This window comes from Botryllus schlosseri, chromosome 13 (assembly GCF_051294905.1).
Source record: "Botryllus schlosseri isolate E-star chromosome 13, Bs_hap1, whole genome shotgun sequence".
Lineage (NCBI taxonomy): Eukaryota > Metazoa > Chordata > Ascidiacea > Stolidobranchia > Styelidae > Botryllus > Botryllus schlosseri.
This window is the reverse complement of record NC_137248.1, coordinates 7800209-7828171: the sequence shown is the minus strand read 5'-3', so window position 1 is coordinate 7828171 and position 27963 is coordinate 7800209. Positions and strand designations below refer to the sequence as shown.

At 39.1% G+C, this 27963-nt stretch overlaps 1 protein-coding gene across 4 annotated transcripts; it reads left to right on the top strand.

Annotated features, from left to right (window-relative positions):
- Nucleotides 1–714: 714 nt before the first annotated feature.
- On the top strand, nucleotides 715–27963 carry LOC145453166 (uncharacterized). 4 transcript variants are annotated; one of them, XM_080331143.1, is made up of 28 exons: nucleotides 715–925; nucleotides 3103–3678; nucleotides 4611–4726; nucleotides 6948–7137; nucleotides 7909–8009; nucleotides 8153–8339; nucleotides 9513–10088; nucleotides 10777–10892; nucleotides 11156–11342; nucleotides 11606–11712; nucleotides 12176–12365; nucleotides 13102–13208; nucleotides 13563–13752; nucleotides 13889–13983; nucleotides 15240–15432; nucleotides 16135–16689; nucleotides 17625–17728; nucleotides 18706–18892; nucleotides 19153–19259; nucleotides 20592–20778; nucleotides 21316–21416; nucleotides 21854–22037; nucleotides 22147–22250; nucleotides 22313–22401; nucleotides 23191–23297; nucleotides 23400–23520; nucleotides 25064–25100; nucleotides 26308–27963. In XM_080331143.1, exons 1-27 carry the CDS (start codon nucleotides 850–852, stop codon nucleotides 25089–25091), a joined length of 4881 nt encoding a protein of 1626 aa, XP_080187269.1. In that variant the 5' UTR covers nucleotides 715–849; the 3' UTR covers nucleotides 25092–25100; nucleotides 26308–27963. The 4 variants fall into 4 exon arrangements, 3 of the variants coding, with proteins under 3 accessions (XP_080187269.1, XP_080187270.1, XP_080187271.1); XM_080331144.1 differs by having other exon boundaries at nucleotides 25064–25102; nucleotides 26314–27963; XR_013919638.1 differs by having other exon boundaries at nucleotides 716–925; nucleotides 23400–23535; nucleotides 25064–25102; nucleotides 26314–27963.

The window sequence follows — 27963 nt, the reverse complement described above, 5'->3', positions numbered from 1 at the left end:
TAAGCTAGCGATTGAATGTATACTGAAAATTAAAACGTCGATTCATGATGATGATGATCGGTTCGAACCGTGAAATATTTAATTTCAAGCACACGAATAAGGTAATGCTGTTGAGTCACTCATACGATCGGTGAAGTATTCGATTGACACCACGAGAACGGAGTTTCTGAATTCTGAGGTTCAACGTTATAGTTTTGAATCATACCAAATAATATGTTTTGTAATAGCAAAAGGTTTGTACAAATACGCGGCATATGCAAAATGTTATTAAATTGTTACTATTCCAATTCCCCATTGCTCAACAGGTCGTGCATTCGTGGTGTGTTGTATAGTTGAAGGGAAAGTAAACCCGATGCGAAGGGTAGGCTACTTGTTGAAAGTCTACGAATAATCGCATCCTGGCGAAGTTGGTGGCGTAAGTAGATTATAGGTCTGTAACTTTACAAAGACGCCCCACGTCTTTGGTATTGTTGCTCGCGTTCCGTTCCGGAATCCTATCCGAAAACGGAGGAAACAAAAAAGTCACTCCGGTTTCAATTGACTAAAGTTTCGGAGTTTACAAAATAGAAAAAATCTTGCGTAATTTAGAGAACTACGCCCAGTTTAGGCAGAAGCAATGAAATACCGAGTGCTTGATTTAGTTATAGCTTGATATCATCGAATTGCAATTTTAAGCATCAATCTGAGAGAAGTGAGAAAAACCGTGGATAAAATCGTTTATTACAAAATTATCAGTGATATATGATAACCACGAGAGTTTGTGAATATCTATGTCTTACATATTATCAAATATTTGATTCTGGATACGATAAAACAGCTAGAACATAAAATTGGGTACCACCGAAGACGATGTTGAAACTATTTTTGCTTGTTTGCGCGTCGATCGTGTCAGCCGGTGCTCAATCAATCAACTGTCCATTATCGGGTAAGTAGTTGATTCTTAATTTGAGTCTGCGCCTTGTCGTTGTCTAATTTAGGCCAAACCGCATGAAAGCATATCGTGGAGTCTGTGCAGTTTTGTGTGGTGAGCCATTATTGCCAGTGGCTTGTGTTGGGCAGCATTCTTGTCGCAAGCGGCGTTTCGATTAGAGTTGCATTTAATACAAAAACCAATTCGAGCAAGCATGTTTAAAACTGACCTTGTCTTGTTTTCTTTTAGCAAAACTTTCCATTGTGGGCAATACGTTAGGGACCATGGGCTTATACTTATGGACTGATATAAGTCTGTCAATTGAGAATTTGAGAAGGCGATTATTACTGATGTCGTATTTTCATTCCACCCCTTGAACGCCGGTGACATAATTCGTAGGATTGGGCCAAGACTAGCTTCTCATAGACACATATTGCTAATTTATTTACTGATAATAATCCGTACTTTCTATTTCCGACTCGACTCAATAGCCAAAGCACGAATTATTTAATAACAAAATCGCCGTTTATGAGAGCACAAGAATCGAATTTAGAGCTGTTTGGTATTTAAGGGAAAGGGGATCTATATGATAGTCAGGTCGCGGCATGTACTGATCGCACCGCGACACCATACGGAGTCCAACTAATTGGCTTGATTAGTGAGGGTGGTTCAACATCACACTAGTATTTAAGATATCAAAATGGGGCAAATGACGTCACGAATCTTCATCTCTGGCGTCAGTTGATTGGCATTGTTATAAACCTCCTTGGGAATTACAATTGAGTTACAATATCGTATAAATCGACTAATTCTTGTGCAAGCCGTCCGAAGGTTCATACTATATTTTTTTCGAAAATATTTAGACAATTATGAAATAATTATAAAACTTTTGATAAATAAACAATTTTTTAAAACATATTTTGAACATGACGTGGGTTGAACGTGAATCGCATTTGCCTTGACTTGAAACGAGTGATATTATTAAACCACTTGCATTTCTTCTACAACAAATTTTGAGGCAACGTAACTTATAGTTATAGCATTTTATATTTTGTCACGTGCAAATTAAGTATATAGTGTTCGGCTTGATCAGCATCGCTTTCAGCATTGTCAAACCACTCCCGCGACACAAATCCCGAAAACAGTATCTAATTTAGGTGATTGCATCGTTTTGGGTCATTCTGTGTTAGTCGAAATTATATGTCTTCCAGTCTTGAATGCTGATAATGTAAATTGAACACAAAAGTCTACTTCTTACCAGTGTTGGGATCAAGTCACTACGTTCGAGTTACAAGTCATATCGAGTCACTGCACATTTTGACTCAAGTAAAGTCAAGTCACTCCACTTTTGAAAGTGACTAGAGTTAAGTCAAGTGACTCGGTTTTAGGAGGTGACTCGAGTCAAGACAAGTCAAGTCAAGTCAGAGCGACTTCTCGAAGTAGGCTACCATAGGCATAATTCAAGTCATTGCGTTTTGTAAGATGATTGAAATACCGATCTGGTCGCTATTAATTCTTAATCGAATGACGAATATCGAGTTAATATACATTGTATGACTCACATATACGTTGCACTACTAAACTACGTCGTTAACAGTCAGCCAGATAGATGATAGCATATCAAACCTCAGAAAGTTGAAGCAAATTGATATGATGCAATACACAACACACCTAGACATCCATACGTTACAATATAGGACTTCACCCATTGTTGACCAGTAATATGAATGTATAAACTGTATTAGTCCGATTTAAATCATACCAGAGGCTCGTTAAGGTGTGCAATGAGCGCTGAGTAATTTATAGAACGCAAGTTCTAATCACTGCGTTCGCGATCAATTTACTTGTGACATACCAGCGGCAGGTCAATATAGCAATAAGGCTGCGCAATTGTTGAATGACTTTCATTGCACACACAGGTCATAGCAGCGTGTCGAGAGAACGCACGTACAAGTACAGCGACTTCGTCGATAATGATGCTTATATGATCATGATGACTCGAAATTGACTGCAAAATTTTGCTTCGAGTCACGAGTCAATCCACATTTATGAAACGCTTAGTCAAGTCATTTTTTCAATGTCATCAGAAAAATTTGACTATAATAGTCGTCCCAACACTTATACTTCAATACTTTTAAGACCGTTCGTTCGCGACTTCTATTTCAAGTAGTTTTATCACGTCTCTATTCCAGCTGAAGATTGCCCTGCGCAGCAAGTCGCTCTCGATCTCATATTTCTGATTGACGGGAGTGATTCAATAAATGACGACAACTTCACGTTGATAAAAAATTGGACTCTGTCTGCAGTGGATCGATTTGAACCAGCAAATAGATTTAACGAAACGAGGCTACAAGTGACTGTGGTTCAATATTCCGAAAGGTTCGTAACTGAGCTGGATGCCGTAAGAGTGGAAAACTCATCCGAAGAAATCAGAGATATTGTCTTAAACATTACTCAAATGAAAGAAGGAACTAAAACTTACGGAGCCCTCGATTTCGTTCTCAATATCACTACGAAGACTCTTCGGGATGACGCATATAAAGTTCTGATTACGATGACGGATGGTAGAGAAAACGATGTTCGAAATGAAACGACGGTCGACAACGCTAAAAATTATTTCGATCTTATGGTGGCTGTGGGAGTTGGAAAAGACATCGAATGGGATGATTTGCTCGATGATTTCAGTAAAGGAGTGATGCCTATCACCACAGACAATTTTGTCTCCTTGAAGAATGCCACTGGAAGTATCGCAGAAGCCGTGAACCCAGGTAAGAACTTGGCGTAGAAACTTTAGCAGCAGTGTACCTGTTCGTCAAATATCAATTTTATCACCCGATTTTACACCTCGACACTATACAGCGAACACTGTCGGCCTACTGTGCACCAACTACTTCATGCCATACCTATCGACCTATCGGACGACACAAATAGAACAGCAAGGAAGAAGAGGACAGTTTCTTTTCGTTTCCGCACTATCGATATGCTTTGACGATAGGGATGCGAAGGAGCTGTTAGGCTAGCGAGTCGCCAGCATCACCTCTCCACGCTATCCCGTTGTGCTGATCACATAGCGTGGAAGCCTGGAATACCAGTTTTTCAAGCAAGTCCTTGGTAGGACCTGACGTGATCGATTACTATAGGTTCTCCCACTTTTTTCGAGTAATCAAGTAGGATTTGCCTATCCTGGCGCTACGGACACAAGTCACCTTGACTTTGGACTATTCCTACTTCTATACTTAACAGTTGCCCGAAAATGCCACATATTTTTTGCAGTTTGGATTTTGAAAAGTAAAAAGTATTAATTTTTTGATAGTCACAGAAATGCATATCGCTAATTATAATTTAGCCATAAACGATTAGCTGCTAAACGTATACGTCCCACTCGATCAAATGTAGGCCTACTCTTGAAACTATATTTCTTTTCTACTTCGCAGTTGAAGTAATTTTGACATGTCTTAAAATTCACTACTTCTACTTGTAATTTAGTAAAACATTTAAATTCTACTTGAGTAGCATGGCTGACTACTTAAACCGCCTGGGTTTGACCCGACCGGGGTACGAACCCAAGACCTACCGAGTACGATTTGTGATTGAGAAGCAGACTCTCTATTGTCATCTACCGACAAAATGTTGTGAAGTCTTCCACAGTTTGTCTGGATTTGTGACATTGCATGTAAAAAACCTCTCTTATTCATGTCAGTTTGCATCGGAGCTAATGCAACGTGTTTACCATCTACTGATTCGACTGTTTCTATTGAACTCGGCTTTTGCACGCGGAATCCCGGGAACTCAAACAAGATTACAACCCTACTTTCAGTAAGTTGAATCAAAAGATAGGTATTTTTTGCTAAAGAAACGATGTATCAATATATTTATATAAATTTATAGATATGCCATTTTAGAGAGCAAAAATTAGAAGTGACAGTAAATCAGGATTATAAATCGACATTAATTTATACCGACCGCAAGATGGCGACGGAAATTCCATCAACGACAACCGAGATTCCATTTCTGGGGCTTTCCAACTCAGTGGGATAGTAGTTTAGTAGTGGAAAGTGGTAAGCTTACGATTTGCCTATAGTGGAAATTGTGAGTATTCGGTAACATGACGTTGGTTATGGTCTATTCATGGTCGTTTTCGTATCAATTGGATCATTTCATCGTGCTGCAATGGCAACAGCATGAAGATGACGGTGCAGAAAAGGCATATGCATAGAGGCAGATCATATGTTGATATTGGTATTTCTCTGCAAAAGAACTGTTCGGGGACAGGGGGGGGGATTTAGGCCATGTGGGTAAGTTTCCACACACTTTCTTCCTATAAGCCAAAAGTCTGACCACTTTACGATACCGTTACTCGGTACATAAATTTTGCAATCATACCTGTGACGTGACCTGGCACCCTATCCTTCCTAACAGACCTGGTGCATATATCAATTTGTTTCGAATGCCAGTAGTCTCGAATATTCTCACATAAGTAACACTAGCACCAACATGCCTTGTTGTTACAACTAGTAGTAGTGTAGTACCCAACCGACATATCTATAGCTATTATACCTATCACCTTCACTGATAACGTCGATATATTCAGCCGATATGGCACCGATCTTAAGGCGCATTTCCAAAATCCAGACCATTCAGCTTTACGACCGTTGCTATGCCTGGACATTAAATAAACTAGTAAGGTTGCATCTGGACACCTGAGATATTTATTTATTAATATTTCCAGCCTAGCAGTCACAGAATATGTTTCTCCGACTCCCTACTACCATATGCTGGGAAGTCACGAACATTGCCGACATTTTTTGCTTCTAACGGCTGGTACGATATTTCTTTTCTTTCAAAGTGTGACATCGACTCAATATTATCGGCAAAGCGATAATCTGTCGTGTCTAGGTTACTACCCAGCAAATCTAATATCAACATTCAACATGGAAATGTCAAATCGAAAAATTTATATTAGTAGTACTCGGTGACTTTCCTACAGCGCTATGCGTGGTAGTCATTTCACGGTAATGTATATGAAATATGAGATTGATTGATGATGTGGAATTCATTTAGTCTACAGGCAGCCCCTAAAGTTGACATATTTTATTGTGGATTAGTGATTAATAACTTAATCTAGTCATATAATATTTGCGTATAGCCACAACCCTAATGGTAAGGATTTATTTTGGTTATGTCATCACATCATAATATACTTGGGCCATGTCACCAGTGTCAGTATGTGTTTTGGTGATGTTAGCCCAGCTCAACTTCTAATTTAACTTCGAACCTAATCCGATCCATTACCAAAGTATATTCTGTTATCACCGACTTATAAAGAATGATTTGTGATGACTCAATGCTGAAATAGATTTACCCCTCATTGTTGTATTAATTTTGAAAATTGAAGATACAGTAATCAGCCAAATACAGTAGTGCCAAACAGAGCCCCAAATTACTAACCTGGGATATTGGACATATCATTCCGGCATGCCACTTTGTTTCGGCTTTCTTAAGATGCCGGCAGTGTTGAATTAAGTCACCGGTTCCTTGGCATATACGAATTGTTTGCAGGGTGTTGCTATTGTGCAGTAGTCTGCTGTTATTCTATTGGCGACATACCAAGTTTATTGTCGAATGTTGGGATGTAAAGAACACAGTAGGCGACATCAATTACTTCATGGGCAGCATGACAACTATTTGGTGCTTCATGCGATAAATTTATCGAAAATAAAGCAGTCACTGTCAGCAGCTTATGCTGAGCATCATTGTGATATCGCATTGATGTAAAATACTGACTTTTGCAATTATAGTAGTTTTATGAAGTTAGATGCTGTAATTTCTATACCTTGGCTCGAAAAATAGCTTGTAAACATGTGGGAGACTGATTTTCATAACCCAAATGCTGCTACTTACATAGTTAACAAATTTCCCACTCGTATCTACTTTACGGTATCTATTGAAGATTGTAGACCTATTGTAGCAGTTTAAACTTATATCGTTGGCACATTGGGTTAGGCTACTCATGGATGACTTCGCTGTTTTCATTTAGAATTATACAGCTTCTATCACACCCACCGGAAGAGACGTCAATGCCTTTTCAAATTCAATCAGCAACACACCAGCGAGATTTACTGGACTGAACCCAAACACAGTTTTCACCATTGATCTTGATTTCCTACCACCGGCACCCAGAAGTTTCAATTTCAAAGCACCGAGCAATATAAACTGTACCACCAAAGGTTAGTTGAATCTACATTATGACACAAACTTTGAATGAGCTTCTCTTACTAGTGTGCGATTGCTAATTTCCCATGCCAGTAGCACAGGTGTGGATTAATACGTCGTTAGCTATTGCAGCCATCTATTTTCAACACACGGTATATCTGGAATGCATGCAGGTATTGAGATTCTGAATAAATGCTATCCAGCATAATCCAAGAGAGCACCGTCTGTCGACAGAATTTCATTTGTCGTATACATTTTTTTAACCTACATGCACCTAAATTCTTCTATTCAGGTGGGAGCAAGCTCTTATAATTTCCAAAATAGTGTTTTTTGTTCATTTTATTCAACCCTGATTTTTTCAAATCTATGGAAGGCTCAAGCTCATTGTTTTCGAAGACCTTGCATATTCCTGTTACACCGCTGTTTCCACGTGCCAGTTTTATGTAATTGATGTACATTTTTTCTAGTGTTGAACTTGCCCTTCACAACTTTCTATTTTTCACGTTCCGATCAAACGATTTAACGTAGGACTCTTCCATAGTCAGACTACTGACTCAGCTTATTTGAAGTAACATTTTTATGTAGTGAGTCATGCCATCAAGCATCGTGGACCTAAAATAACTGTGAATATTATCTGTAGCAAAGGTGAAATTTTTTAGGTGCAGGAAGGAAGTTTGGAAGCTCCAAAAATGTTAACACAGATGATGTTGTGTGTTTCACCACCCTCTTAGCCCGTGTCTGAGAAGAAGTTTTAATACATTCCTCGTATACTTTTTCTACTGTAGATCGGATTGATCTCGCAGTAAAGTGCGAGAATGTAACAGAAAGCTCTCTTTGCATCAGTTACTCCACTGTCGGCTCAACGAACCGAATCAATGACGTCAGAGTAAGAACTTGTTCATCTTGTTGCCAAATTAACCATGTGCTTTTTGGTATTCTTTTTCGTTAGGTTGGTTATTCACGTTAGAAATGTGATCATATCACCCTGCCAATACATTCAATTGTGATCAATTTCACTCTACATTTCAGGTATTTTCCGTTGAAATTTCGCCGCCGGACGCTGACGAAAACTTGATCACAAAAACAAGCACAGATGATGAATTAGTGATGTTTACAGGATTGAATCCGAACACAGCATACACTGTCACCATCACTGGCAAGGCTGTTGATACGGAGATTGTGGTAACGCCCGGGTCTACAACTTGTGCAACGAGAGGTGTGCAGCTCATACTGTGTTGTATAATCATGTTATAAATGGCATAAGATATCAATATTTTTATCCAACAATGCAAATGGTTTTTGCATGATGTGGACCCGTTGAATGTTATCAAGGTGTGCTGCCTGTGACACGAGTATTGTATGTTCACTATGAATAGAGCGTGACCTGAAATAAATTCAGCTATCACTGGGATGACATGGGATCTTGTGATTGTAATAATGATTTTGTTGACGTCGTTTCTTTGTAGCACAATAACTAGTGAGATACGCTCACGGAGAATGCGGAATTACTCTGGCCTAACGTTTATTCCTACGAGGATCACGGTTTGGCCCGCTCTTGGTAACTAGGGCAGGCAAAATCAAGTAGGCCTATCTGAGTGGTTCTATTTTGAATCCAGTATTACGCATTGAGTCGAGTATTCGCGTATCACCCCTTACGATGTCGCAACTAGCAACAGTATCTACAATATATAGATAATATTAATATGAAATATTTCTACACATATCGAGGACGAATCTACCTAACACACGTGCGAATCGGTTTTTCCAAGCACAGCACTTAAAGTAATAAACTTTTTGTGATGTTTAGCAAGCGAAAACTTTAAAATGAACATAAATAAGAAATAAACATAGTAAGACTATAACTTATCATTGTCATGGTGAAATATATTATATTATTTTTCTTGAGTGTTTAGGGGGCCACGCAATAAGGTGCCAGTCGTGCCACGGGCCGCACGGGTCGTAGTTTGCTCACTCCATTTTTATGCTACCGCAAAAATATATAATGCCAGTCCTACATCGCATTGAAGGTTTTTGGTATTTTTTCGACTATAGGGCCTACCTATAACATTGCCCTTTTTGACAAGGCTTTGAGTTGATAGCGACTTCACAGATAAGGTATGTAATTTGCACTAAAGTGACTAGCTTTGTTATACTACATGTTTCGTTTGCTGATCAATTGATGTTTACAGCCTACCGCGGTGAAAATTTGAATCAAAAGTAAAATTCTCGTTGATAAATTCATTCTTAAGCGCAAGGAGTCTGTAATTTTAGTACTCTAAAAACTCATCTGTCACTACTCGACTCCCATCATTAGAATAACTCGATTCAGATTCGGTTACTCGAATCATTTTGCGTAGCTACCACTACTAATAAAGCAACCTCTCTGCAGTGACTCCAACATGTGAAGAAAAAGCAATCGGTCTGACATTCTTGATCGATGGAAGCGATTCCATAGAGGAGAGCGAATACAAAGTATTTATCAATTGGACGCTGACCGTTATCGACGCGTTCAAGCCTCAGGAAAGGGAAAAGGATCTACGGATCGACGTGGTTCAGTTTTCTTCCACACAGAGACGCGAGCTGAATCGGACCGTTACAGATTCCGCCGATGAGATTAGACGCGAAGCGGAAGCGATTTACGTTGAGCAATTGCGATCTGGCACTAAACCATACAGCGCGCTCCAGTATGTTAACGAAATGGAAGCTGGTCGAACCGATGACGGGTCGGAGTACAGAATCCTGGTCACAATTACCGATGGAAACTCTATTGAACCTAGGGATATGAGTATTGTAGAGACTGCCAGGGCAATTTTCCCGAGAATGCTTCTATTTCAAGGCCTGGACGTGGAGGATGTTAAACAGGAAGTGCTCAGCGATTTGACACACAATAGCGAAGTTATGCGGGTGAAAAACTTGACTGTCCTGCCTAACGTCGCCCAATCCATCTTGGATCAAATTCATGAAGGTAACAAGTTTTCTTATAAGATGAATGTCAATTCTTGGTGCTTTTTCTTCCTAAGCCGACCACAGCTCTATTGCCAGGCACAACTCCACTGCCAAAATGTGTTCATAGTATTGCGCATTCACTTTAAAATATATTTTCCAACATTTGTGGCGAAAAATAGATGATTTAAAGCTTCAAATTAAAAGATACCGGAGTACTGCGATTGGGTGGTTAACTGGTTATACCACTGGTGTTCCAATTCCAGAGGTCTCATGTTTGATTCCTAGTGCCCGTTGCTGGTGAGCCATAGCAATTCCAGTCAATAGTTCAGAAGGGAAGGCATCCAGCGTAATTCATAGTGCGGATCGCTGACCACTGATTTGTTTTGGCAACCTCACTTTCAGGTGAAGCCGAATGACTCCATCATAGTAATTGCAATGCTCTATAATTCTCGAATTCCTGTATCAGCTCATAGTACTGTATGTCAGAGTAACTAAAATTGAAACTTCTATCATTTGAAAAGCAATTTTAATTTATTTTATAGTCAATCAGCAATGTAGGCTATATTTCATTTGAGTTGTGATTTTGACTTGATTTCAATTTTGGACATGGGTCCCTAATGAAGTTGAATGAATTTAATGCTTCTTCTGTCCATGCTATGATCACATTGATCAGCCTACCACATCATTTCTCATACCGCCTTCTACAGATTGTGTTATAATCTCCGTGGCATGTGAACCGTTGAACAGCACAGATACGTCCGTGACCGTGAGTTACAGCTACACGACGTATCCTTCGACAAGAGACATCGCATATTATCTTCAAGTGAGTTGTTGATGGATGTTATACTCATGTTAATGGGTGTTTAGACTGGCAGTATCCTGATAATATTTCTGTGCTGTGTCGAGATTGTGAGAAATATTAGTTTTGAAATTTATACCAACGTAAAAACTTGACCTATTTCCTCAGGAAAATTTACCCGAGGAAGGTTTTTAAGATTTACTGTGTTGAAATTAGATATGAAAATGTAATGTTTCTGAAATCAAGCCAATTCTCATGTATTTCATAGGATGACATATTTATTTCAGAATTTGATAGTGACAATCTCGCCAACTGGAACATCTGATAACAGATTCGTCAAAAATTTCGACGAATTAACGTCTTCATTCACTGGACTATCCCCAAACACCAATTATGCCATAACGGTTACCGGCACCAAAGTGTCTAAGCGTTACTTTGCTTTAGTGCCAGCGTCGATAAATTGCCGCACCAAAGGTGAGTGATGTATCAAAGTATTACAGATCACATAGATGCTTTTACCACAATGTACCAGTGCAAGACATGTTTTAAATCCCTCTACGATCGATTCATTTTAAAATTGGCCAGTTTGGATCGTATGTGACATAGTGTCGTTGAAGGCACGGGAAATGTGCTCAAGTAGGTTACAGTGCGTCAGTTCTACTTTCACAGCCTTAAAATACAAGATATGCCCTTCTGTTCTAGCTTAAATCCCAAGTCTTCTTTATTTTAATGTACAGCGCACATCCAGCTGGTTGTGACATGTGAATCGGCCAATGATAACACTTTGACTGTAAGCTATTCCACAATCCCTGCGGAACTAGCCACCGATTCTACCCTCATCCAGGTAGGTTGATATCGATGACTGTATGGTCGTGCAATATTGTGATTACTTGCTTACAGTACACGAGTACGAGTTGTGTTGTGCATCAATTTTAGAAAAACATGAAAATTTTTGAGATATAACACTGCTGCATACTGCATGGCACTTGCAGGTCCTGATGCCCTGAATGGAAGTCACTCATTGTGAAATGCCTTCGGTAGTGTGGCATGCTCGTAATTGTATCCAACAGTGAGTGGTTAAGGTCCATATATAATAATGTATCCAAGGTTTATGTTTCACATAATTGTGTAGTAGGCCTCCCTATCGCAATGTTTTTCGGACTAACTGTTATTCGTAACTTTTTGACCCAAAACTGGCCATACATAACTACGAATGAATCATGGTACCATGGCCTGCGGTTGAGTGAGCTATCAAGTTCATTCCATCACACGACAATCAACTAACATTTGTTTTGCCTTACATTCAGAGTTACCAAATTACCATTTCGCGAAATGGTGTCGATGGCAATTCTTTGACGAGGACAATCGCTGAGCAACGCATAGCCACATTCTCTGCATTAACCGCCAACACCGTGTACACGATAACGGTCACCATCGTGCCAACTCCGGGCGCTGAAGTTATAGTGATTCCAGGCACTGTAAACTGTGTTACTACAGGTAGGCTGTGTTACCTTTTGTGCATGGTAGCTATCTTGTTTATGTTCATGTTTATCTAGTGTTAATGTTCTTGCACCAGTACAATCGTGGATTGGATGTCCATGTGTCCAAAGATGTATTATAGATGGAAAGATTGAATGACTGTCCAGGTTCACTCCAATCATCTCATCGGATAGAACTTTTTCACATGATTTACGTTGCAGTAGTCCTCGTTGACGAAGTGTCTTGATTTCTTCAAGTACCGTACGCAGGGCTGTTCAAAAATAACTTTTTTTCCTGAATCTTGCTGGCTACTTGATTAAATCGTTAGGTTACCTTGAAAAACGACGCACTTCAAATTTGAATTCATTCCAACCAATTTTCGCGGGTTTCGTACAGTTTGAAAATTTTGAATTTGCCCGAAAATGCAAAAAAAATTTTTTTTCAAATTTTCCTACCAGCCCCATGAAATTGTTGGGCTGTCTTCAAAAACTATGCAAAACAAATTTGACTCAATTCCAAGCTGTAGAAGCGGAATTATTTCAGTTTTTCTTTGATAATTCTATGATTATCCTTGATCGGTCGATCCGTAGGCTAATCATGTAGCTGTACTGGTTTCGATTGCCAAGTAGCAGCTCTTGTAATGTAACTCTAATGCAATTACACAGCACATTTTAACATTCGATGAATGCATCATATCGAAGCAGCTCTTCTACGTCACTGGATTCACATAATAATCTGTTCTCGTAACTTTTAGAGCGTGTAAATCTATTTGTCCAATGCGATGCCACTACCGACTCAGCCATTACCGTGGTCTACTCCACTAATCCTCCCGCTGTTGGCACCGACTCCTCCTACATTCAAGTGAGTATTTAGAAAAGGCTAATATCGAGCTGAAGGACCAGAGTACTTTGAAACCGATTTGAGCGTTGATTCAAAATATGGCAATTGGATATTTTCCTATGTGAGAATTGCGTCCAAATATTTACAAGATGCGCCATAAAGTGTATACGTACCGTAAACAATTTATTCGATTACTGCAGTATTTGTCACTTTGGATCAAATCATATATATCATATGATTTATTTTGCCCTGTCCGAATTGTGAATTCATGAAACAGACAGACATTTATTGTTTCGTTAAACGTAAATTTGACTGGAAGTGTCGTTATGACCTATAAAGGCTCAAAGGTGCTCAAGAAACCTCTTTCTGTCGCAGAGTTATGTCGTCGCAATAACGCCGAGCGGAATGTCGCAGAATCCGGTCACAAACGCAGTTGGCTCTGCGATGGCAGCTACGTTTTCTGGATTGCAGTCATCGACAGATTACATCATCAGTGTGGAAATCGTAAAGGCCACCAATGCGGTATTTGAAGTGAATCCAGTGTCGACAACATGTCGTACATATGGTACGTTTATATCAGCTGATTAATTAATGCTAAATAAAATGGGTTCTGAAGTTTGTTTTGATTTCTCATTGTAAGGATTTTTTACATCATTTTTACAATTGCCACCTTTCGATATCTGTTGACTGTAATTTTGCAGATGTGGTGTCGGTGAATGCGGCATGTCAATCTGGTAATGACTCTTCGTTGACTGTGAGCTATGGGACGGTCCCTGCAGGTTATGCTTCTGTTACTGTAAGTGCATTACCGGATTGGATGGATAGAGGGTTTATTTTTTGGTATTACCGGGCGTATGCTTCCAGTATCTGGTTGTCCTTTGTAAGAAAAATTCCCACGTTCTTGCCGTGGAATTGCTATTAGGTTTACTTGTAGTTGACTTCAATTTGTGATGTGAAAATGTACCTTGTTATGTTAAATCTTAATTACTTTTTGGTCACAGTTTTGGTGATCAGTAGAACGTGTGTGAAGCATATGATATTTCGTGTTTACGAATGACATGCTAGCTTATAAAATTGTTGTCGACGAAGTCATTCAACCGATATGACGTGAATTGCCATACTCCAATTATGCTGATAGTAGGACATTTGGCGCAGTATCCTTTCAGTTAATTCATCATGAAAGAAGTAATACCATATGCATCAGGGGCGGGCAACTTCTCCAGTTGACGGGACGGATATGGGAAATGAAGTAGTTGGCGTGCGGAATTCCTGAATCCATACATTAACCGCGTATTTATCCACCTATACAAGGAATAAATTGTATTTAATGTAAACTTACAGTTTACAGCAAAGAGACCAGAAACAGTATTTAATGAATTTATTGACGTAATGTACTTCAATAGGTCTGGCTTCATGTCAGACGTAGAAACCCTTGGATTGGGACGCATCTTTGTCTTGCTAATTTTCATGATCGAAAGTATTTGCTCGCGAATGTACGTAGGCCTGGATCCGAACAAAACAAGTACTTTCAACGCCATTTTGCTCGGGTTGGCAAATTTGGATTCATTCAGTGACGCATAAACTTTGTCCATGTTTTCAAGATGGAATTTCTCTTTCAGGGTAGAAACTGTCTGTGGGCCGCTCAGAATCACGCGGACCGCAAGTTGCCCGCCCCTGATATAAATGATGCCAGATTGTGTTGTGTTCTTGCTGTAACCAATTATGTCACGTGGTAGCACACATAGATAACATTATGATAGGGTTGCGACAAGTGCTAAACTTCCTTTTGCTGGTCTCAACAATTCATAACGTTTGTCTCGTCACGCGAGTCCGAATGCCCTCTTAAAATAAAGGTTGGGTGACTAGGGTCCATGACTTGCAGTGAAATATGGAATCAAATACAATACCTGTTGTGAGGTCTTATCGATTAGTTCATTTGTAATGTAATGATCTACTAAGTTGGAATTATATAAGGTTTCAATCAGAATGGTTTATAGCGGCATGAGATCAGTTTCGGTATCATGGCAAGATATCTAGCATGTTTTGTTTTAGGGTTTCAGTGTTGTCATGTCACTGAACGGAGTGACGGGGGAAACAACTCTAAAATCTGCCAATGAATTGATGGCGTCTTTCTACGGTTTGTCTCCTTCTACGAGATACTCCTTCACCATCACTGCAATTTTGGATAATGGTGCTTCAGCTGTTTTGAGTCCTGACACGGCGACGGTGGAATGTGAAACAGACTGTAAGTCGCTATTCCTCGTGCATAGCAATGTCGCATATTCTTGAAAGAATATACAATAGGGCTGCGAAATTGTGGAACATGCAGTGATAGTACGTATAACGGAAAGCGCAGGTCTTAAAGCTAGGTAGAATTGAGTAGCTGACTGATTTGATTTCTAGTACTATTGTTAGACTTGATCATATATTTGAGTGCCATTCATGCATTTTGTATAACCGCAAATTGTGAAGTTCTTTGAACTAGGCAAGAGATAATTACGATGTTGCTACTTGTTACTCAATGCTGCTTGCAAAGATACCAGTAAATCTCATTCCCATGTGCACAGGCACAGTCTTCTGTTGCATATTCTAGATACAGGGGATATTAGATGGTGAACAGAGTCGCCACCTCATGATAGGGAAGCACTTGATCTTATTAATATAATCGTCGAGGGTTGGGAGGCCTTCATTGGCACTCGAAAATCAGTTATCACCAATTGACTGGAATCTTGCATCAGTAATATTTAAAGAGAGTATCGAATTATTACATATCTGTCACAATAAGGTTGAATATATGCCCGATAAGATGCTCTAGTTTACCTCAATAAGCTTTAACGTTTCCTATGTTCGTACAAAAGATAACTAACTTGAAACTGGAAATTTGAATTCTTATGCAGTTAATCCATTACTCCGTCTTAATTTTAAACTCTTTGATTGATTCGTTTAGTCCGAGAATGCACGGAAATTCCGATCAACCTCGTGTTTCTTATCGACGGAAGTGACTCGTTGACGGAAATCCAATTCACCGAAATGAAAAACTACATTCTTGAAATCGTGGATGCTTTCAATCCGTCAACCCTCAAAAATAAACTACGTGTCGACGTAGTCCAATATTCTAGCACTGCACAGACTGAACTTTTGGGTGTAGTCATACAAAGTTCTTCGGAAGAAATACGTGCAGCCGTCGAAGGCATTGCATCCTTGCAATGTGGGACCAGACCATACACAGGGCTGAGACATGTCAATGGGATGGTAACCAATGAGATGGCATTTAAAATATTCATCTTGTTGAGCGATGGAAAGGGAAGGGAGGCTCATGACCAAGCAGCAATTGACTTGGCCAGGATCAACTTTGACCTCATGATCGCAGTCGCCGTTGGTCAAGACGCGGACGTTAATCAGCTGCTGTTGTTCTCGGACGTTGGGAACCCGCTGACCAGCAGAAGCGTTTGGTTTTCTCAGAGCACGGTCGAGAAGATTAGGAACGCTAGTTGCGAAGAAGGTAAATTTCGATTTTGGGACGAATCGACTTTTATGGTGAATTTACCTATAGAAGTCTGAGACCTTCGACTCAATCAAAGAAATTTAATGCCGTTCGACATCTAAGCATGTGGGTTAAAGATTTGGTTTGGGAGAAATTTAATGTCCGTGAAGATATGACCTCAGAGTAACATGCCACATTTGAGCATGTGATGTAAAGTTAGGACTTGGGTCAGGGTTGTAACCAAGTCACAAGTCTCCGAGTCACAATTCATTCTCAATTCTACAGTTTTGACTCGAGTCAAGTCGAGTCATTTTCAATTCACCACTGAGTCAAGTCCAAGTCAACGAACAGAGGGTCGAGTCCGAGTCATGGTATTATGACTCGAGTCCGAGTCCAAGTCATTGAGTTGAATGCTCAGTTTCCAGTTAAGTCTTGTTAAACTCAGTTTTTATAGCTCTGTTTGGTGATATCGAATGGTTCGGATTTATAATATACTAATTTCCCTCACTTTTTAGCAGTTTCTCGTCACATTTTCAAGTACCAGTACCAAGAGACGAAATCCCAATAATGTGGTTACTTTACTATTCTTCGAAATTACAATGAAATGTCGGTCTTGGCCGTCTGAGTCTCGAGTCATATGACTTGGTTCGAGTCATGTGCAATGCACAGATTGACTCGATTTGAGTCGAGTCATTTCTGTATTTTGAGAAAATGACTTGAGTCAAGTCGAGTCATCGGAAAATCGTGACTCGAGTCTTTAGAAACCTGGTTAGGGTTAGAGTTTGGGTGTGTGTTGATTTTGGGGTTAAAAAGTCACATGCTTAAGTGTCACATGATCGCCTGTCATTTTTCGATGTGCCGCATGCTCAAATGTAGTCAACTAAAATTTAGATACTTGATCAAATCCCTAAACTACTATTGTGTATATTCCACCAGTTTCCACTTCTTCACAGATAATATCCAGTTTGTTACGGAGACAACTGCTACGACGGAGAATGTGAATGTGAATTTTTACCCGATTCCCATTCGTCTCGGCGTGAATTCTTCACTTGTCGATGTAAGCTTATTGTGCCATTGGCGTGAGAATAGGGGGTCAAAGTAGACTGCTTTGTTTGCTACTCAAGCAGAAGTAGACTGAAGCTGTAAATTTATGCTCGGTTCCGAGTAGAAGGAGCAATTTCATAGACATGTCATAACTATTTCAAATAAAAGTGGAAAATGGAGGTGTGAAAAGCACCCAAGTGTAGCAAGGCAACAGATAATAGAATATAGATGAGATATATTGCTATGCAATAGTGCGGTCATAATTCGGTGATTGTTGACTGCAGGCTGCAGCCATTACCTATGCATTCCTCACGTTCGTGTCATGGTCATCATCGAATATATTTCTTTGTAGGAATTTTACGTCGTGTACAGTTTGTCAAGGTTTGGTAAATCATGATAATAAAAATGTATATCGATCAACTTTATGCGCAGTGATCAACCGGTTTTCTTTAATCATGGGTTGTTAGATCCTGATGAACGAGATAATCCACACTTAATCAAGCCAACTTTATGATAACCTAATCGTGGCGCATGAAGGCCTTTACTATTTTGCGTGAGGATTATCCCGAGTTGTCTGGTGAAACTTTTAATCCAGCGAAGTAGATTGCCGTGATCAACAGTTTTCAATCAGACGAATAGTATTAGTATCCCTAAGATTTGTTGCAACACATACTTGAGTAAATTATGTTTCTTCGCGATATTCATTTTGCAATACGCATCTGCTCATTCTACCATCCATTCAGAACACTGTGAAATTGTGCTAGAATGAATCATAACTTACATAAATTTCTGCGGTTTGTCAATAGAACCCCAAACATGGCACACTGAAATGGAAATACAGAAAATAGCACAAAAATATCAAAGCTAAAGCTTTTTAGTGACAAAATTACTAATTTATATTCAATCTTGGACTGTACCTTCTGGAATACCAAATTTTGCCTGCGCCACAAATTTTGTTTGAATGGAATTGTATTCATGTGCTACTTTCAGAATTACACAGTCGGGATCTCATCGAATGGTGCAGTGCCGACTGCAGTTGTAACTGATCCAATTCATAGAACAGCTTCCTTTTCTTCATTGACCCCGGGAACCGATTACTCCATATTTATATCTGGCAGCAGAATATCTGGCGCCAATATCTTCATTGATGAAGCGTCCACGACTGCCGCTACTAAACGTAAGATATCGTTTGATTTAACCAATTCCATTATATTTAATTCATAACTGTTGACACTTCCGTTTTTTTACCACTTCCATTTATTTGTGTGTCCAGAATTGACATTCGGAATAGCCAAACCGTGTTTTAAACATTCTGGTGTCCTAATGTCTAAATTATAAATTTCAGAATGACCGACTGCCACCTTTCTGCTATATGGCAATGTGTACCTGTAGAGTTGACTATTTTTGGGTAACTGACGACCTTGTTTATTTTAACAGCATCGTTTAAACCAGTTGTACGCTGCGAGTCTACCAGTGAAAATACAGTTAATGTGAGCTACACGGTGTCGCCAGACGATGCAGCATTCACATCTTCCAATGTTGAAGTGAGTTATTAAACATGGCCTGGTCTATGTGTATGTAACATAGAACACTATCATCGTATGAGCAATGATGACTATTGATGACTTAACTGACGTTGGTTTTCGTGAACCTTACCTGTCTGTTTTTCCAAATCAATAAATATATCTGGACAATGACATTAAAACCGTAGGTATGTCTGTTTTAGACCACTGGCGATCGTAAGATGTTCTAAATGTGATATTACTACATTGTTACAGTGTTGGGATGACTCGAGTCACCATTTTCGTGTGGCTTGACTTGACTCGAGTCACTTTGCTAAAATGACTTGACTTGACTCGGCGTATCAAAAATGTGGATTGACTCGTGACTCGGAGCAAAATTCACGAGTCAATTTCAAGTCATTAAGTAATCGGCGTCGATAAAATCCCTGTATCTTGCACATGGTCGGATTGTTCACGAAACGCTGGTGTAACCCGTGAGAGCGACCAATTATTCAATGATCGTGCGTTTTACTGAGCCTCCATTGTTCTCTCACAAATAAATTGATCACAAACGAAGTGATCGAAACTTACGACACACGTTGTTGTAAAATAGTACAGTAAAGTCATTTAATAGCAAAATGTCTATCTCTGTTCTTACCTTGACCTCTTGCTTTATTGAAATTGAATTATAATATAGTTTATGTAGTCATCAACCATTGGCGCAGGCTCGAAATGTATCATATCAACTTGAAAATGGGTAACGTATTGCATGTCATCTATTCGTTTCTCTATTCTCTATTTGGCTGGTAACTATAAACCGAGGCTATGCAATTACTTACATAGTTTAGCTGTTCTACGTATATGTGAGCGATACAACGCCTTTTTGCGTGTATATTGAACTCTATATTTGCTCATCGGTTCAGGATCAATGGCCATTGAATATGTATTTCAGACAGCTAGCAAAATGCAACGACGTTACCTTGCCCCATGCTTCGCAAAAGCAACTTGACTTGAATTGTGACTTGACTCGTGACTTGACTTGACTTGACTCGACTTGACTCGAGTCACCTCCAAAAATCGAGTGACTTGACTTGACTCGAGTCGCATTCGAAAATCGATTGACTTGACTTGACTCGAGTCAAAATGTGCAATGACTCGAAATGACTCGTGACTCGAAGGTAGTGACTTGATCCCAACACTGCATTGTTATAGGTAGATGTTTTTTGTGGCTAGGAAAGTTTTGTCGTTTTCATCATTTCGGTTGGTATCTACTGATCCCTGCCTCGGTGCTTGTGAGCCATCGATGAAATTTAAATAGGTCATAGGAAAGCTGTAATTACAATTTCCCATTTTGCCATCTCACAATGTAACCAGGGTTATACTGTTGTCATCTCACCATCTGGAACGGCGGAGAACACGGTGCGAAAAACATTCGGCGAAATGACGGCTACATTCTCGGGATTGTTAGCCTACACCAACTACACGGTGATGGTGACCATTAACAAAACATCACAGGCAGACATTGATGTGCAACCTGGTTCAATTACTTGCACTACAAGAGGTGAGTGTGTATCGACCATTCAAGCCAATGCTGCGATCTTGTAGCCAGATAACTATGATATATTGTTACATTTGATTTTCTGAGAGTATCTATTACTATGTCACATTGATGAATGCACTGTGTTCATGCTCTTCCCATTTTCTGAAGGTGTATCTGCCACTGCGGAATTTCTCATTAAATCAAGTACTTGCTACCAAATCATGTTTTTGAGAATGTGGTGTTTTTCATCTGTGAATGATTGTGTCATGTATTAGTTTGAATTATTTGGCCCCAAGCCTTTGGTTTAATCACTCTTATTAGACTAATTTGTTTGTCTTTAAGCAGTTGATGCTTGGAGCAGACTTGTGTAATCAATTTGAAATGAGATTTTGAATTCGGAACCTTAAACACTGTCTAATGCTGACACTCCATTTCGGAAGGACCCCTCTAATTTAATCCAAATCCTGCACAATGCCAGCACTTATGCGTCGTGGTGTACGTGGTCATCTGTGCTCTACTTATGACATCTTGAAGCCTGCATGTATTCTCCTTTTTAAGTTTCAATTCGTCCTGAAGTGACGTGCTCGTCACTGACCAACAACAGCGTCGAAGTCAGCTACAGTGTCTCTGGACCTGGTGCCACATCTAGTATTATCCAGGTGAGCTGCTGATTATTAATGCAGTATTTCCAATACAGGTATCTAATGAAATGGATTCATGCATTCAGTTATGAGATAAATTCGTAACCTGAACCTGCTTAGGTACGTTAATGTTCATGGGTAGGGCTGAGCAAAACCGACTCTACTATTGGTTCGAATATGAGTCGTATATTAAGCTGGTATTCAATTCGAGTATCACATATTATGACAACATAACAGTAGTAATGATTTAGACTTTGTTGTAGTCACAAGGAATAATATGCGTCATCAAGAAAATGGTGGGTCTGGACCTTGATTATTTCCTTTAGCGCAGTGTGACCATGCCATGTCTTTTTGGATTTTACCGCAATAATCTACACGGGGCATATTAGATGACTACCAGAAAAGTTTGTTTGATATGGCCTTCTTTAAAGTAAACAAAAACAATTTTATTACAGGGCTACACAATTCGACAAGGGACTTCCAACATCACTCGTGAATTTGTACAAAATACTGCCACAATTTCTGCATTGTCGCAATGCATGGACTACAATGTCATCGTAGAAGTTGATATCGATCCCAGCGTTCAAGACCATGTCGATCTTCAGCAAGGATCAGTCATATGTAGAACTGGAGAACAACGTGAGTTAAATTGTATTGAAAATATGTGTTTTAGGGTGAGCAAGGTCATTCGCATTTACAACGCTTTTATGTTGATATTCGTACCGAAACTATATTGATTCTTTCGCAGCTTCTGCTCCTGTCATTTCTGTATCTACGGGCGACTCAGACACACTTAATATTATGATAACACCGCTTGCGTGTGTTACCAACTATGTCATCATCTATGATCGGGTACGAAATTTTACTCCTACATTCTGAGTTGACCTATTGATCAACGTCATTTCTGTCTGCAGACCGATTGCGACGGAACTTACTGCATGACAGATACGACTAACGCAACCAGTTATACCATTCCCAATCGCGTTGCCTCTGATAATTACAGGTGCGCAATTTCATGTTTTTTCTAATAAATTTGAAGCGATTACCAGGGATGGTCAGTAGGGGTCTTCAAAAATGACTTTTTTTCTCAAATCGTACTGGCCACTTGATAAAATTGTTAGGTTACCTAATTTAAGCCTACACACCAGATTTGGTTCAATTCCAATCGGTAGCCGCATTGCCACAGGAGAAGAAAGTTTCTATTTATTATATAAAAATAAATAACAAAAAATTTGAAAATTTTCTGTTCACGCCATGAAAGTGTTAGGTTGTCTATGGAAACGATGTTCACCAAATTTGGTTTGATTCCAATCAGTGGAAGCGGAGCTATTACCGTCGAAAAATTTGGATTTGAATAAAATAGTATTTACGGTGGGCACCACTGTAATAAATAATTAAGGAATTGATCGCCGTAAATACTATTTTATTAATAATCCAAATTTTTCGACGGTAATAGCTCCGCTTCCACTGGTTGGAATTGAACCAAATTTGGTGAACATCGTTTCCATAGACAACCTAACACTTTCATAGGGTGAACAGAAAGTTTTCAAATTTTTTGTTATTTATTTTTATATAATAAATAGAAACTTTCTTCTCCTGTAGCAATGCCGCTACCGGTTGGAATTGAACCAAATTTGGTGTGTAGGCTTAAATTAGGCAACCTAACAATTTTATCAAGTAGCCAGTACACAGGATTTTGGTAGATTGGTAAGTGGGAGACTGGTTTTCTCGGAGATATCATCTTCATTGCCTTTGAAAACGGTAGCACATGACAGGGAATTGATTTTTGCAGCATCACGGTGTATGGAAATTATCCCGCTTCCGGCCTAGGAGCTGGCACAACGGAAAACGTATCTGCATCCACCCCAACCAGCTGTACAATACCAATACCCACTGCAGGTATGCGCTATTTGTCAGGTTGCAAACTTCAGCTGGACAGTTGGGCTATCGGCGACTGCTATGCTTGATTATTTCTTATCGTAAACTTGCCTTTTTCTTCAGCCCCGGTGGGTCAAACTCCGGCGTGTGACGACTCCACGTTGACCGCCGCAATCGTTCTCGGTGTGCTGTTGGCCATTGCCGTGTTGGTCATTATAGTCCTCGCTGTTATGTTGTTAAGGAAGTGAGTGCTGCGATTGTAAGTTTCGATTTTTTTTGTGATCTTGCTCGTTTACTAACAGAAGTGGTCTATATTGAAATATAAGTAGGTTTTCTCGGTTACCTTGGTTATCCGAGTGGTTTGATCTGTCGATCTATACTACTTCTACACTTAGCTCAGCTAAGAATTGATTTATTTGAATTGGACTGCTACTTTTCCACGATATGGTTCTCTTTCTGGTTTAGGAAATTAGCGTAACACGTAGGGATGGTGTGAACCTCTGAAAGGTTCAGGTTCGTGTGAACGTGAACCTTTTTGAAAGGTTCTGTGTGAACACGAACGTGAACCTCATGACGTCACGTGACGTCATATTGCTAATTTCAACCCCATATTTCAATTAGGTGATGCCTATATTAATCTACTGTACACGATACCGAGCGACGACTCGGGGCCACATAATAGCTCAGTAGTTAAGTACATATTGACGTTTTAAACGTCGCCAAATGTATCAACTGAGGCAATCAAATGATATAATAATCCCATAAAATCAGTATCTTGCGTCGCTTTGCCAACAATTCCGACCTGATTGGACAATGTATTCGGCGTCTGACTATTGCCACATGGATATTGAGCAGAGTGTAATATGAGTTTCTATACTTGCTACCCCTACCGATATTACCCCATTAACAAGATATACACCAGTATAGCCAACACCCCAGTCGCACGGATTTGGTTTTTATGATACAGTACAGTATACATATGAAGTCAAGATTGACCCCGTACGCCTGCTAGATTTTTACATCAGAAGACGATATCAATCTCATTGATTGGTTGAATAAGGATAATTTGCTGACAAAATACAGTGTATTTCGCTCTTGATGTCATGTGATTGCGGGTCAAGCTCACAACACAGAGACACTAAATATGCACAAACGGAAAGCTGGATATTTCGAGCAAACGTTTGTAACAATACAAGTAATTTTTTGAGATTGTCAAGGGCATGCTCGTTTAGTGTTGAATGTTTATGCTGCCAGCTCCATGCATAGAGTGGCCCGCAGTTGAAAGTCAATAAATTTGAACCAAAGATCTTATAATGAAGTCAAAATTGCTATGTATGAAAAAGGTTCACAGTGCAGAACCTACCAAGGTTCTGTTGTGAACGCGAACCTCAAATTTTCCGAGGTTCACACACAGAACGCGAACGTGAACCTCACGTTCACACCATCCCTAGTAACACGTCAATGACCACAGCCTTCAATGACCACTTTTACTAAACTCATACGTAAGATTTAGATGTAGTTTTATACACTAGAATTCGTAAAATTATGACTGCAAGAAAAATTCTTATGCCATCTTGATCTCAGTTCCAGCACAGATATCAATGAAACTTATTTGTATACAACTCAGAGACAAATCTGTCAAATTAAGTTTTATTGTTGGTTAGTTCTGCAATAAGTTGATATGAATTAAAATATGTTTTTTAAGCTATTTTCAATGGAAACTCTCTGGAAATCCACTCTCGGAAATATAGTGCAAGGGGTTAACCCTTATAATTTATATTTTACAGACGGAAAAGTTATGGAGTCAGCAAATGATGCGTTCAAGTGAGTAATTTTTAGCTAACGTAATTTTCCATGTATAATCCGCAAAATTTACACGATTTTTTGGCCTAAAATCGGGGGGTGCGTATTATACGTGGGAACAACACGCTTGAAAAAAATCTCCCTCGATAAAAAACTTGAAATCACACCTTTCTTCATGTTTGTTTCCAACCGCGCATCACTTTCAGCCATCGCGGGTAGTAATTCGTATTTAGAGTGTGACACGCTGCCAATTAACGGAAGCGTGTTGCTAATTAACGACAGCCGTGTGCACAATCACGCGATCTCCTGCTGGGTTGGTTTGCTGTTTGTACGCGAGCGAAATGAGGTCAGTAATAGACAATCGCTAGCGGCAATTCTCGCCAATTCATCGTGTCAACCACAGGCCCGAACAATCGCATATACAAGAGGCCATGTGCGCAAGATATAATCGCTTGCGTAATCAGTCGCATCTCGAACAGACCTGTTGCGCATGACATAACCGTTAGCCTAGGCGCAATCGCATCTGTAATAGGCATCATGCTGAAGATGTCGGTTCGTTGGCCTAAACTAACTCGCTGCCGGCCTCGCAGGCTTTGGCTGCTATCTACTATCGTTTAAAGACAATCCCGCTAATTGTATAATGATTAGCAATCGCATCTGTAAAAGGTCTCCTCGTGCTGAAGATGTATCGCGCCACCCGCCTCGCAGGCTTTGGCTGCTATCTACTATCCTTTAAAGACAATCCCGCTAATTGTATAATGATTAGCGATCGTTGTGTAATGATTGTTCAAGAGTGACATCTCGGAACTATTCATGTACTGAAATGAAGGGTGCGTACTATACATGGGTACAGGCTTTTTCCCAGAATTTACATGCTATTTTAGGGGTGCGTATTATACATGGGGGCGTACTATACTTGGAAAATTACGGTAATAGTATTACAAAACTCAGCTAGATTGGACAGGTTTGTATTACTCCTATATTTATAGCTGGTTTTCGAGTGTCGAGGTGTATTCATTCATTCATTCATTCATTCATTCAATATTAATGTTATGATGTCAAAATATCAAAAGATTGAGACTTAATGGAAAGAAAGGAGGTATAGAAATCATCTGCGTAATATATTACTTCTTCGATTTAATCAGCCTTGGCCTGGAAGTCTTGTATCCTTGACACTATATCATTGACATTAGTAATATTGTTTAATGAGAATGATCTTTTTCTTCAGGTCCTTCACATACAATTCAAACTAAAACGAAGGTTGATATGATGAAAGAAGCAAGCCGGACAACTTTCAGTTCAACATTTACTATATTCCTTATTACAGTGTACTAGATATTTCCTATCGCCGATTTTTGTATCATAGCTGCCTTGCTGGGTGCTGCCTGCATGCGATCATATATTATACCTATGCATTATCAGGCAGTATTGTTATTAGTGTCACTGATGCATTTTCTTCGCTGCGCACTATAGACAATATGTCTTCTAACACAGTTTTGATTAGATATGCTTATTTTAACAGATTGATACAATGTCGACGCATTACTTATACCAATTTCCATTGCTTACACTTGTCCAAATTGATTCATTCCAATGACTTTAGGAATTGGCCTGGGATTTTAACAGGCTGGTCAAATCTCATCTGGGATTTTGGAACTATGTCCTCGTTTTATTTCTCTATAGAGAGGTTTGAAACGCTCTTTATTGCACAAAAGCGATTCCTATATTACCGGTAAATGAATATTTATCATGACCTAGGCCTATAGCGGAAAGTGTCAAGAAGAGCTATTTGCGTATCTCTGCGATAGACAATCAAGACTCCGTCAATGTAGAATATTAGAAAATTGTGTATACTAACAATGTAAAGACTTTGACGCACTACTGCTGCCTGCCTTATATTATACAAGTTCCTCAGCAGACAATATAGCTGATCATTAGTTGCTACGCTATTTTGTATTCCAAATTCATCTACATTAGAGCCAATGATCGGCCTTATTGCTTTAGTTACATATAACATATATAGTAACAATTTAACTTATTTCTGTATATTTGATTGTCATTTTGAAATCAGGTTTACCTACCATTGACAAACGATTAATTTAAAATAGGAAATTTATCTCAAGCTCTATTAGTCCAGGTGTTGATGAATGATACCGCTATTATTTCAATTTATGCGACACATGACTGTTTGAATAGATGTGGCCATAACATATCATTTATTTCAACCATGATCTTGCAAGAAACTGATGAAAATCCTCTCACTGCTGAAAAAGAGGACTCTATTATAGAGGGGATATTCTGTAGTTCTATCTGGAATAAAAATTTCACTTACAGAAAATACTGCAACGTGTGTGTGATTCAAACAGACTCGTTAATATTGAAGAAGATATTGGAAATCAAATTGGAAACTAAATATTACTTATGTCGCTTGTGTAAAAAATGATTTGAAATGAATTATATTCCCTTCTCAATAACGAATCATGTTCATTGAATTGCACTTATCTTGTAACCTCATTTATATATATAAATATATATCTATGTTTAGTTTTCTATAGGATATAACTATTTTGTTTTGCTGTGTACAACTGTTTTGAACTATAGATATATATTAACTAAATTTTTATTTGTTATGTAGCAACGATTGTAATCTCATTTATGAATATGTATAATGTATATTAGTGTTATATTGCACTTGCGTTACCTGACAATTTAGTATTTTCGTGTTTTCTGAATGAATGAATGAATGGCAGTTGAGATCATACAGTACACGGTATCACTTTAATAGCTATAAAATAAGCTTTCAATTTCCGTTAACATTCGGGGTGTGGACTAGTGTGGACAAGTGCTCGTTCTTGTGTCTTATTGAATAAATAGGGAAAAGGTG

Bases quoted from the DNA above. Each gene is read 5' to 3' on its own strand.
- LOC145453166 (XM_080331143.1), top strand. From the start codon at position 850: ATGTTGAAACTATTTTTGCTTGTTTGCGCGTCGATCGTGTCAGCCGGT. The intron at 3,679-4,610 runs GTAAGAACTTGG...TATTCATGTCAG, and splicing joins CGCAGAAGCCGTGAACCCAG to TTTGCATCGGAGCTAATGCA. The intron at 13,209-13,562 runs GTGAGTATTTAG...TTTCTGTCGCAG, and splicing joins CCGACTCCTCCTACATTCAA to AGTTATGTCGTCGCAATAAC.